General features: G+C 44.0%; 1 protein-coding gene across 1 annotated transcript in view; it reads left to right on the top strand.

The window, feature by feature from the left end:
- Positions 1 to 8,443, top strand: part of dlat (dihydrolipoamide S-acetyltransferase (E2 component of pyruvate dehydrogenase complex)) — a 42,740-nt gene extending 34,297 nt beyond the window's left edge. Inside the window, exons 11-13 of the mRNA XM_038987244.1 lie at positions 5,106 to 5,268; positions 5,356 to 5,492; positions 6,215 to 8,443. Of these exons, the coding sequence (XP_038843172.1) occupies positions 5,106 to 5,268; positions 5,356 to 5,492; positions 6,215 to 6,344 (430 nt within the window). The 3' untranslated portion in view covers positions 6,345 to 8,443. The remainder of the gene's footprint in view (positions 1 to 5,105; positions 5,269 to 5,355; positions 5,493 to 6,214) is intronic.
- The last annotated feature ends 5,429 nt before the right edge of the window (positions 8,444 to 13,872 follow it).

The following is a 13,872-nucleotide window of genomic DNA, read 5'->3' as shown; positions in this document are numbered from 1 at the left end:
TTAATGTTTAAAAATACCTAACGTTGTATTACAAAAGTAGTTTGAAATGTTTTGGTAAAGTTTACATGTAACTTTTGAGATATTTTGTAGTGACGTTGCGCAATTTGGAAGCTGTGTTTTTCTGGATGAAACGTGCCAAATAAATGGACATTTTTGGATATATATCGACGGAATTAATCGAACAAAAGGACAATTTGTGATGTTTATGGGACATATTGGAGTGCCAACAAAAGAAGTTCGTCAAAGGTAAGGCATGAATTATATTTTTATTTCTGCGTTTTGTGTCGTGCCTGCAGTGTTGAAATATGCTACTCTCTTTGTTTACTGTTGTGCTATCATCAGATAATAGCATCTTATGCTTTCGCCGAAAAGCCTTTTTTGAAATCTGACATGTTGGCTGGAATCACAACAAGTGTAGCTATAATTTGGTATCTTACATGTGTGATTTAATGAAAGTTTGATTTTTATAGTATTTTATTTGAATTTGGCGCTCTGCATTTTCCCTGGCTATTGGCCAGGTGGGACAATTGCGTCCCACCTACCACAGAGAGGTTAAGAACAAATTCTTATTTTCAATGACGGCCTAGGAACAGTGGGTTAACTGCCTTGTTCAGGGGCAGAACGGCAGATTTGTACCTTATCAGCTCGGGGATCCGAACTTGCAACCTTTCGGTTACTAGTCCAACGCTCTAACCACTAAGCTACGCTGTCTCCCGCGCTCCCTGCCGCTATACGATACAGACCCTCATGCCAAATTGAGTCTTTTTTTAAAAATCAACAAAGCATGAAAAGACTTTGCCTTTTGTTTTGGTTTGTTTGTTTGTTTATTGTGGTGTGCAGGGTGAATACGTGGTCTGTCGTACGGTAATTTGGTAAAAAGGCAATTTTGACATTTGCTCAGTACATTGTTTTCACTGAGGAAATGTACGAGTCTGCCGTCTCCCGCGCTCTCTGTCTCCCGCGCGCTCTGTCTCCCGCGCGCTCTGTCTCCCGCGCGCTCTGTCTCCCGCGCGCTCTGTCTCCCGCGCTCTCTGTCTCCCGCGCTATACAGTGCCTTCAGAAAGTCCCAGCCCTTGACTTTTTCCACACTTTGTTGTTTGATTGTTCTCTCACTCATCTAAACACAATACCCCATAATGACAAAGTGAAAACAAGTTTTTAGACATTTTTGTAAATGTATTGAAAATGAACTACATACATCTCATTTACATAAGTATTCACACCCCTGAGACAATACTTTGTAGAAGCACCTTTGGAGGCGATTACAGCTGTGAGTCTTTCTAGATTGTATAACATTTGCCCATTTATTCTTAAAAAAATTCTTCAAGCTCTGTCAAGTTCGTTGTTGATATTTGCTAGACAACCATTTTCAAATCTTGCCATAGATTTTCAATCTGATATTAGTCAACTGTAACTAGGCCACTCAGGAACATTCATTGTTTTCTTGATAAGCAACTACAGTATAGGTTTGGCCTTGTGTTTTAGGGTGTCCTGCTGAAAGGTGAATTCATCTCCCAGTGTCTGGTGGAAAGCATTCAACCAGGTTTTCCTCTAGGATGTTGTCTGTGCTCCATTCCATTTATTTTTTATCCTGATAACTCCCCAGTCCTTAACGATGACAAGCATACCCATGATGCAGCCACCACTATGCTTGAAAATATGTAGAGTGGTACTCCGTGATGTGTTAGATTTGCCTCAAACATAAGGCTTTATATTTCCCGGACGAAAAGGTTTTGCAGTATTACTTAAGTGCCTTGTTCTATACAGGCTTCCTTCTTTTCACTCGGTCATTTAGGTTAGTATTGTGGAGTAACTACAATGTTTTAACAGCCATTAAACTCTGTAACTGCACCTGAACAAGGCAGTGAGGTCCCTGAGCGGGTTCCTTTATGGTATTTCAAAAAATAAATAACTTTTTCTCCCCAATTTCGTGGTATCCAATTGGTCTTGTCCCATCGCTGCAACTCCGGTGCGGACTCGGGAGAGGCGAAGGTTGAAATCCGTGCGTCTTCCGAAACACGACCCAGCCAAGCCGCACTGCTTCTTGACACAATGCCCGCTTAACCCGGAAGCCAGCCGCACCAATGTGTCTGAGGAAACATCGTACACCTGGTGACCGTGTCAGCGTGCATTACGCCCGGCCTGCCAAGGAGTTGCTAGACCGCAATGGGACAAACCCACCCCAAACCCGGACGACGCTGGGCCAATTGTGCACTGCCCCATGGGTCTCCCGGTCGCGGCCGGCTGCGACAGAGCCTGGACTCGAACCAGGATCTCTAGTGGCACAGCTAGCACTGCGATGCAGTGCTTTAGAACACTGCGCCACTCTGGAGGCCCACCTGAGCGGTTTCCTTCCTCCGGCAATTGAGTTAGGAAGGACGCCTGTACCTTTTGTAGTGACTGGGTGTATTGATATACCATCCAAAGTGTAATTAATAAATTCACCATACTCAAAGTGATATTCAGTGTCTTCTTTTAAAATGTTTACACATCTACCAATAGATGCCCTTTTTTGCGAGGCATTGGAAAACCTCCCTGGTCTTTGTGGTTGAATCTGTGTTTGAAATTCACTGCTCAACTGAGGGACCTTACAGATCATTGTACAGTGCTTTAGGAAAGTATTCAGACCCCTTGACTTTTTCCACATTTTGGTACATTACAGCCTTATTATGAAATGGATATTATTTTTACATCCTCAGCATTATGACAAAGCAAAAACAGGTTTTTAGAAATGTTTGCAAATGTATTAAAAACAAAAAAACATACCTTATTTACATAATTATTCAGACCCTTTGCTTTGAGACTTGAAATTGAGCTCAGATGCATCCTGTTCCCATTGATCTTTCTTTAGATGTTTCTCCAACTTGATTGGAGTCTACCTGTGGTAAATTCAATTGATTGGACATGATTTGGAAAGGCACACACCTGTCTATATAAGGTCCCACAGCTGACAGTGCATGTCAGAGCAAAAACCAAGCCATGAGGTCGAAGGAATTGTCCTTACTGCTCCGAGACAGGATTTTGTCGAGGCACAGATCTGGAGAAGGGTACGAAAACATTTCTGCAGCATTGAAGGTCCCCAAGAACACAGTGGCCCCCATCTTTCTTAAATGGAAGAAGTTTGGAATCACCAAGACTCTTCCTAGAGTTGGCCACCTGGCCAAACTGAGCAATCGGGGGAGAAGGGCCTATGTCAGGGAGGTGACCAAGAACCCGATGGTCACTCTTGACAGAGCTCCAGAGTTCCTCTGTGGAGATGGAAGAACTTTCCAGAAGGACAACCATCTCTGCAGCACTCCACCAATCAGGCCTTTATGGTAGAGTGGCCAGACGGAAGCCACTCCTCAGTAAAAGGCACATGACAGCCCTCTTGGAGTTTACCAAAAGGCACCTATATACTCTGACCACGAGAAACAAGATTGTCTGGTCTGATGAAACCAAGGTTGAATTCTTTGGCCTGAATGCCAAGCGTCATGTCTGGAGGAAACCTGTCACCTTCCCTACTGTGAAGCATGGTGTTGGCAGCATCATGCTGTGGGGATGTTTTTCAGCAGCAGGGACTGGGAGACTAGTCAGGATCGAAGGAAACATGAACGTAGCAAAGTACAGAGAGATCCTTGTTGAAAACCTGTCCCAGAGTGCTCAGGACCTCAGACTGGGGGTGAAGGTTCACCTTCAGCACACAGCCAAGACAACGCAGGAGTAGCCCAGCCAGAGCCCGGACTTGAACCTGATCGAGCATCTCTGGAGAGACCTAAAAATAGCTGTGCAGCGACGCTCCCTATCCAACCTGAGCGGATCTGCAAAGAAGAATGGGAGAAATTCCCCAAATACAGGTGTGCAAAGCTTGTAGCGTCATACCCAAAGAAAAACTAACAGGTCTGTGAGAGCCGGAATTCTTACTGGATGGTAGGTGATCAAATACTTACAGTGGGGAGAACAAGTATTTGACACACTGCCGATTTTGCAGGTTTTCCTACTTACAAAGCATGTAGAGGTCTGTAATTTTTATCGTAGGTACACTTCAACTGTGAGAGACGGAATCTAAAACAAAAATCCAGAAAATCACATTGTATGATTTTTAAGTAATTAATTTGCATTTTATTGCATGACATAAGTATTTGATCACCTACCAACCAGTAAGAATTCCGGCTCTCACAGACCTGTTAGTTTTTCTTTAAGAAGCCCTCCTGTTCTCCACTCATTACCTGTATTAACTGCACCTGTTTGAACTGGTTACCTGTATAAAAGACACCTGTCCACACACTCAATCAAACAGACTCCAACCTCTCCACAATGGCCAAGACCACAGAGCTGTGTAAGGACATCAGGGATAAAATTGTAGACCTGCACAAGGCTGGGATGGGCTACAGGACAATAGGCAAGCAGCTTGGTGAGAAGGCAACAACACAGTCTCAAAGAAAACCATGAGTAACACACTATGCCGTCATGGATTAAAATCCTGCAGCGCACGCAAGGTCCCCCTGCTCAAGCCAGCGCATGTCCAGGCCCGTCTGAAGTTTGCCAATGACCATCTGGATGATCCAGAGGAGGAATGGGAGAAGGTCATGTGGTCTGATGAGACAAAAATAGAGCTTTTTGGTCTAAACTTTTTTTTATTTTTTTTATCCATTTTAGAATAAGGCTGTAATGTAACAAAATGTGGAAAAAGTCAAGGGGTCTGAATACTTTCCAAATGCACTGTATATGTGTGGTTCAGAGATGGGGTAGTTATTCAAAAGTCACGTTAACCACAATTATTGAATGCAGAATGAGTCCATGCAACGTATGTGATTTGTTAAGTACATTTCTACTCCTGCAGTTATTTAGGCCATAACACAGGGCTTGAATGCTTATTCACTCAATACATTTCACCTTTACATTTTTATTATACATTTCGAAAAATGTTCTACAAACATAATTCCAATGACACAAAATCTAAATTTAATCCATTTTTAATTTGGGTTGTAACACAATAAAATGTGGCAAAATTCAAGGGGTGTGGATACTTTCTGAAGGTACAAACATACAGTAACCAATAACACACCACCCAAAAACACATTTTTGAATAGGTCAAGTTTTAATGTGTTTGTGTGTGTGTGTAGGAACCATGTGGTGGACGTGAGTGTGGCGGTGAGTACACCCAACGGTCTGATAACGCCCATCGTGTTCAACGCCCACACCAAAGGACTGGCTGCTATCAGCTCTGATGTCTCAGCCCTGGCTGCCAAGGCCCGCGACGGGAAACTGCAGCCGCATGAGTTCCAGGTAACTACAGATTACACACACACTCACACAACATTAGTTGGTCCCACAGGTTCCAGGAGTTGAATCCTCTAAAACTGTGTGTTTCAGGGAGGCACGTTTACCATCTCTAACCTGGGAATGTTTGGTGTCAAGAACTTCTCAGCGATCATCAACCCTCCCCAGGCCTGTATACTGGCAGTAGGGGGCTCAGAGAAGAGACTGCTGCCCGCAGACAATGAGAAAGGGTAAATACACTACCACTATACTATACTACTACTACTACTACTACTACTACTACTACTACTATAGCTACACTATACTAGACTAAAGTACTACCCCAGGCCTGTATACTGGCAGTAGGGGGCTCAGAGAAGAGACTGCTGCCCGCAGACAATGAGAAAGGGTAAATACACTACCACTATACTATACTACTACTACTACTACTACTACTACTACTACTACTATAGCTACACTATACTAGACTAAAGTACTACCCCAGGCCTGTATACTGGCAGTAGGGGGCTCAGAGAAGAGACTGCTGCCAGCTGATAATTAAAAAGGGTAAATACACTACCAGGGGTCTTCAAACTTTTCTTCCCCAGGGACACCCATCCTAATAAATAATAATAATAAATACTTATTTTCCACCATAATTTGTAAATAAATTCATTAAAAATCCTACAATGTGATTTTCTGGATTTTTTCCCCCATTTTGTCTGTCATAGTTGAAGTGTACCTATGATGAAAATTACAGGCCTCTCTCATCTTTTTAAGTGGGAGAACTTGCACAATTGGCGGCTGACTAAATACTTTTTTGCCCCACTGTATAACAATGGCATGACGTGACATAGGTGCAACCCATGAATTGACTGGACAGGGCCTTTAAAACTTAAGGTTGATCATACACTGTTCTGTTATACTGTGTGTGTGTGTGTGTGTGTGTGTGTGTGTGTGTGTGTGTGTGTAGGTTTGACGTGGCCAGCATGATGTCGGTGACGTTAAGTTGTGACCATCGCGTGGTGGACGGAGCAGTCGGAGCTCAGTGGCTCGCAGAGTTCAGGAAGTTCCTGGAGAAGCCTGTCACCATGCTACTCTGATTGGATAACACCCTCACCAGGCCACACTGTGGTTGGCTGGAGCCGTCGCCAAGCTGATTGGTGGAAACCGTTCATCATGTTTCTGTGATTGGCTGGCCCACCACAAGGACACTCCCCCTCCCCCTTAAAGGGGTGAGGCAGGACTCACTCCCCTCAGAATATCAGACACGTTTCCCTCTTCCTCTGTCTCTCCCCCCTCCATAACTGTATTTATTGACAAAGTTACAGTTTAGCCCAGAGGCTGTGATGTCACTACAACATGTTGTTTATAAAGGTAACTGTTACAGTTGGGAGAAGATTGTGTTTAAAGTAAAAAAAGATGAGATTGGAGCTAAGAGTACGTTAGCAGAGAGAGAGACCTGAAGACACACACAGACAAACACACACACACACACTAGCCCAGCCCCTCTGATCAGCCTGCTATGTAGAACCAGTATAGACACACACTAGCCCAGCCCCTCTGATCAGCCTGCTATGTAGAACCAGTATAGACACACACTAGCCCAGCCCCTCTGATCAGCCTGCTATGTAGAACCAGTATAGACACACACTAGCCCAGCCCCTCTGATCAGCCTGCTATGTAGAACCAGTATAGACACACACTAGCCCAGCCCCTCTGATCAGCCTGCTATGTAGAACCAGTATAGACACACACTAGCCCAGCCCCTCTGATCAGCCTGCTATGTAGAACCAGTATAGAGACACACTAGCCCAGCCCCTCTGATCAGCCTGCTATGTAGAACCAGAATAGACACACACTAGCCCAGCCCCTCTGATCAGCCTGCTATGTAGAACCAGTATAGAGACACACTAGCCCAGCCCCTCTGATCAGCCTGCTATGTAGAACCAGTATAGACACACACTAGCCCAGCCCCTCTGATCAGCCTGCTATGTAGAACCAGTATAGACACACACTAGCCCAGCCCCTCTGATCAGCCTGCTATGTAGAACCAGTATAGACACACACTAGCCCAGCCCCTCTGATCAGCCTGCTATGTAGAACCAGTATAGAGACACACTAGCCCAGCCCCTCTGATCAGCCTGCTATGTAGAACCAGTATAGAGACACACTAGCCCAGCCCCTCTGATCAGCCTGCTATGTAGAACCAGTATAGACACACACTAGCCCAGCCCCTCTGATCAGCCTGCTATGTAGAACCAGTATAGACACACACTAGCCCAGCCCCTCTGATCAGCCTGCTATGTAGAACCAGTATAGACACACACTAGCCCAGCCCCTCTGATCAGCCTGCTATGTAGAACCAGTATAGACACACACTAGCCCAGCCCCTCTGATCAGCCTGCTATGTAGAACCAGTATAGACACACACTAGCCCAGCCCCTCTGATCAGCCTGCTATGTAGAACCAGTATAGAGACACACTAGCCCAGCCCCTCTGATCAGCCTGCTATGTAGAACCAGTATAGACACACACTAGCCCAGCCCCTCTGATCAGCCTGCTATGTAGAACCAGTATAGACACACACTAGCCCAGCCCCTCTGATCAGCCTGCTATGTAGAACCAGTATAGAGACACACTAGCCCAGCCCCTCTGATCAGCCTGCTATGTAGAACCAGTATAGACACACACTAGCCCAGCCCCTCTGATCAGCCTGCTATGTAGAACCAGTATAGAGACACACTAGCCCAGCCCCTCTGATCAGCCTGCTATGTAGAACCAGTATAGAGACACACTAGCCCAGCCCCTCTGATCAGCCTGCTATGTAGAACAAGTATAGACACACACTAGCCCAGCCCCTCTGATCAGCCTGCTATGTAGAACCAGTATAGACACACACTAGCCCAGCCCCTCTGATCAGCCTGCTATGTAGAACCAGTATAGACACACACTAGCCCAGCCCCTCTGATCAGCCTGCTATGTAGAACCAGAATAGACACACACTAGCCCAGCCCCTCTGATCAGCCTGCTATGTAGAACCAGTATAGACACACACTAGCCCAGCCCCTCTGATCAGCCTGCTATGTAGAACCAGTATAGACACACACTAGCCCAGCCCCTCTGATCAGCCTGCTATGTAGAACCAGAATAGACACACACTAGCCCAGCCCCTCTGATCAGCCTGCTATGTAGAACCAGTGGGTGTGGTTTATGTAAATACATTGACAGGAGGTCCACAGCTCTGCTGGTTGTCTTTTCTCCATGGTAGGTAATTGAACGATTTGATGAATGTCACTGATTGGCCAGAGTTCAGTCACCTTTAGCAGGTCTGAATCAGTCCCTGATTACAGAGGAAAGATGACAACTAGCCGTGCTGCTGACATCCAGGTATGGAGCTGAGAACAGCTGATCTACCTTATAATGCTCTATGATCAGCTGATCTACCTTATGATGCTCTATGATCAGCTGATCTACCTTATGATGCTCTATGATCAGCTGATCTACCTTATGATGCTCTATGATCAGCTGATCTATCTTGTGATGCTCTATGATCAGCTGATCTACCTTATGATGCTCTATGATCAGCTGATCTATCTTGTGATGCTCTATGATCAGCTGATCTATCTTTTGATGCTCTATGATAGGGGTCTCCAACAGGTCCATCTACCAGTAGCTACCAGCCCACCTATGAGTAGCTCGCCAAACAATTCTGAAAGTACATGCAATTTTCAGTATCAGACACAGCAAGCTCCCAACTACTATCTAACAACACAACGGTGACATTATCCCACCCCTGGTTAGCGACTATTGGCTTCGAAAGCCAAACCTATAGCAATATCTGCCAATTAGTTTCCAGCAATATTGCCTCTGTCTGTGTGGTGTGCATGTTTTTCTGTCACTCAGTGTGTAGCCAGTTCATATGATAACCGTCTTGTGGTTTTACAGAAATACTTTCGCCAAAACCTTCTCAATTAAATGTTAACTGCAAAGTAGGCTTACCTGGCAGAAGCATATCATGAGTAAGTACGTAATTTGCATCTGTTATTTGTTAACTCTGCCATGAACTGAGCAGCAGCAGTCCAGAACCATCACTAGATCAGCACATTCCTCACTCCCCAGATTCACAATTAAAGGGCCAGATGCACAATTAAAGGGGAATTACACCCCAAAAAGTCTAAATTTGTTATTTTTCTTCCAGACGCCCATAAAATGGCCTTGTGTGATTTAAGCATTGACATGGACTCAGAACATCCATTATGACACCTCCACTGTGGGGCTCTATAGGTCTTCTGATGTGATTTAATGACATGGACTCAGAACATCCATTATGACACCTCCACTGTGGGGCTCTATAGGTCTTCTGATGTGATTTAATGACATGGACTCAGAACATCCATTATGACACCTCCACTGTGGGGCTCTATAGGTCTTCTGATGTGATTTAATGACATGGACTCAGAACATCCATTATGACACCTCCACTGTGGGGCTCTATAGGTCTTCTGATGTGATTTAATGACATGGACTCAGAACATCCATTATGACACCTCCACTGTGGGGCTCTATAGGTCTTCTGATGTGATTTAATGACATGGACTCAGAACATCCATTATGACACCTCCACTGTGGGGCTCTATAGGTCTTCTGATGTGATTTAAGCATTGACATTGACTCAAAACATAATGTCGTTGTTTCTCTATGAACAATTGTAACCATCATTTAGGAGAGAAAAAAAGATTTTATAGCCCCCCTTAGAGTTGTTTATGAATGAACTGTTATTTGACCAGGTATATTGACAGAAAATACAGTTCACTACTTTCTGAGTAGCAGGAAAGAGGAGAATGTGCCTATTTGAAAGCTAGAAAGAAATGAGTAGCTGAAGACATTTCTAGCTCTTATGCTAGAAAAGGTTGGAGACCCCTGCTCTATGATCAGCTAATCTAGGATGGGTGGAGTCTTCATTTACAGAGTGGGAGGGGCTTTATTTATGACATCACCCCCTGACTTATCACTCGGCCAATCCCCTTCTTCCCCTGGACATGTTATTATTTTATAACCTGTTAACAAACATTCTGAACAGGAAACGTTGTGTATTTACATGACATCATCTGAAAACAAGTGAAACGCACAAAGAAGTGAAGCTGGATGTACCGTTGCCATGGGAATTATTGCTGAATAAATTGAGTCAAAATGAGCTACTATGGTGCTGTTGGGAGAGTCCTATATTAATATATATATATATATATATATATATATATTATAGCTCTGTTATATGTAATATATATATTATACACTGAACAAAAATATAAATGTGTTGATCCCATGTTTCATGAGCTGAAATAAAAGATCCCAGAGATTTTCCATACGCACAAATCAAATCAAGTTTATTTTATATAGCCCTTCTTACATCAGCTAATATCTCGAAGTGCTGTACAGAAACCCAGCCTAAAACCCCAAACAGCAAGCAATGCAGGTGTAGAAGCACGGTGGCTAGGAAAAACTCCCTAGAAAGGCCAAAACCTAGGAAGAAACCTAGAGAGGAACCAGGCTATGAGGGGTGGCCAGTCCTCTTCTGGCTGTGCCGGGTGGAGATTATAACAGAACTATGCCAAGATGTTCAAAATGTTCATAAGTGACAAGCATGGTCAAATAATAATCCTGAATAATTTTCAGTTGGCTTTTCATAGCCGATCATTAAGAGTTGAAAACGCAGGTCTGGGACAGGTGGCGGTTCCATAACCGCAGGCAGAACAGTTGAAACTGGAATAGCAGCAAGGCCAGGTGGACTGGGGACAGCAAGGAGTCATCATGCCCGGTTTGCCGTGACGTATGGTCCTAGGGCTCAGGTTCTCAGAGAGAGAGAAAGAGAGAATGAGAGAATTAGAGAGAGCATACTTAAATTCACACAGGACACTGGATAAGACAGGAGAAGTACTCCAGGTATAACCAACTGACCCTAGCCCCCCGACACATAAACTACTGCAGCATAAATACTGGAGGCTGAGACGGGAGGGGTCAGGAGACACTGTTGCCCCATCCGATGATACCCCCGGACAGGGCCAAACAGGAAGGATATAACCCCACCCACTTTGCCAAAGCACAGCCCCCGCACCACTAGAGGGATATCTTCAACCACCAACTTACAATCCTGAGACAAGGCCGAGTATAGCCCACAAAGATCTCCACCACAGCACAACCCAAGGGGGGGCGCCAACCCAGAAAACCCTAAAATGTTGTTGTCCACACACTTGTTTACGTCCCTGTTAGTGAGCATTTCTCCTTAGCCAAGATAATCCAAGATAATCCAAGATAATCCAAGATAATCCAAGATAATCCAAGATAATCCATCCACCTGACAGGTGTGGCATATCAAGAAGCTGATTAAACAACATGATCATTACACAGGTGCACCTTGTGCTGGGGACAATAAAAGGGCACTCTAAAATGGGCAGTTTTGCCACACAACACAATGCCACAGATGTCTCAAGTTTTGAGGGGGCATGCAGTTGGCATGCTGACTGCAGGAATGTCCACCAGAGCTGTTGCCATAGAATTGAATGTTCATTTCTCTACCATAAGCGTTCTCCAACGTAATTTTTGAGAATTTGGCAGTACTTCAAACCAACCTCAACCGCAGACCACGTGTATGGCGTCGTGTGGGCAAGTGGTTGTGAACAGAGTGCCCCATGGTGGGTTTATAGTTTGGGCAGGCATAAGCTACGGACAACGAACACAATTGCATTTTATCGATGGCAATTTGAACGCACAGAGATATCGTGAGGAGATCCTGAGGCCCGTTGTCGTGCCATTTATCCTCCGCCATCACCTCATGTTTCAGCATGATAATGCCCGGCCCCATGTCGTAAGGATCTATACACAATTCATGGAATATGAAAATGTCCCATATCTTCCATGGCTCTATACTCATCAGACATGTCACCCATTGAGCATGTTTGGGATGCTCTGCATTGACATGTATGACAGTGTTCCACTTCCTGCCATTATCCAGCAACTTCACACAGCCATGGGGACAACATTCCACAGGCCACAATCAACAGCCTGATCAACTCTATACGAAGGAGATGTGTCGCGCTGCATGAGGCAAATGGTGGTCACACCAGATAATTGTTGTATTCCCAGTCATGTGAAATCCATAGATTAGGGCCTTATGAATTTATTTCAATTGACTGATTTCCTTATGAACTGGAACTCGGTACAATCTTTGAAATTGTTGCATGTTGGGATTATATTTTTTCAGTGTTGATATTAATATAGTTTTGTTGTTGTAGGAGCAGCGACAGGGGAAAAGGAGTAGTTTCTCTCCATGGAAGCAGGTGGCGGTATTGGAAGCCAGGGAGAGGGTCCACACGCTGGGCAACATGACCCCAACAGATACCTACCAGAAATTGTTGCATGTTGGGATTATATTTTTGTTCATATAGTGCATTCGGAAAGTATTCAGACCCCTTGACTTTTTCCAGATTTTGTTATGTTACAGCCTTATTCTAAAACAAATTAAATAACTTTTTTCTCTCAATCTAAACACATCATACCCCATAATGACAAACCAAAAAGTTTTTTTGAAAATGTAGCAAATGTATTAAAAATCTATGACAGGAACACCTTATTTTCATAAGTATTCGGACTAAATGGTATGAAACTTGAAATTGAGCTCCGGCGCATCCTGTTTCCGTTGATCACCATTTTAGATGTTTCTACAACTTGATTGGAGTCCACCTTTGGTAAATTCAATCGATTGAACATCATTTGGAAAGGCACACACATGCCTAGTGTAGAGGTCAACCGATTATGATTTTTCAACGCCGATACTGATTATTGGACGATTTTTATTTATTTATTTGTAATAATGACAATTACAACAATACTGAATGAACACTATATAATACATCAATAAAATCAATTTAGCCTCAAATAAATAATGAAACATGTTCAATTTGGTTTAAATAATGCAAAAACAAAGTGTTGGAGAAGAAAGTAAAAGTGCAATATGTGCCATGTAAGAAAGCTAACGTTTCAGTTCCTTGCCCAGAACATGAGAAAATATGAAAGCTGGTGGTTCCTTTTAACATGAGTCTTCAATATTCCCAGGTAGAAGTTTTAGGTTGTAGTTATTATAGGAATTATAGGACTATTTCTCTCTATACGATTTGTATTTCATATACCTTTTGACTATTGGATATTCTTATAGGCACTTTAGTATTGCCAGTGTAACAGTATAGTTTCCGTCCCTCTCCTCGCTCCTACCTGGGCTCGAACCAGGAACACATCGACAACAGCTACCCTCGAAGCAGCGTTACCCATGCAGAGCAAGGGGAACAACTACTCCAAGTCTCAGAGCGAGTGACGTGCGCCATTTGCGCGCACCCCGCTAACTAGCTAGCCATTTCACATCGGCTACACCAGCCTAATCTCGGGAGTTGATAGGCTTGAAGTCATAAACCGCAGAGCTGCTGGCGAAACACACAAAAGTGCTGTTTGAATGAATGCTTAAGAGCCTGCTGGTGCCTACCATCGCTCAGTCAGACTGCTCTATCAAATCATAGACTTAGTTATAACATAATAACACACAGAAATACGAGCCTTAGGTCATTAATATGGTCGAATCCG

This window comes from Salvelinus namaycush, unplaced genomic scaffold (assembly GCF_016432855.1).
Source record: "Salvelinus namaycush isolate Seneca unplaced genomic scaffold, SaNama_1.0 Scaffold678, whole genome shotgun sequence".
Classification (NCBI taxonomy): Eukaryota; Metazoa; Chordata; class Actinopteri; order Salmoniformes; family Salmonidae; genus Salvelinus; species Salvelinus namaycush.
This window is presented reverse-complemented; position numbering and strand designations above follow the sequence as displayed.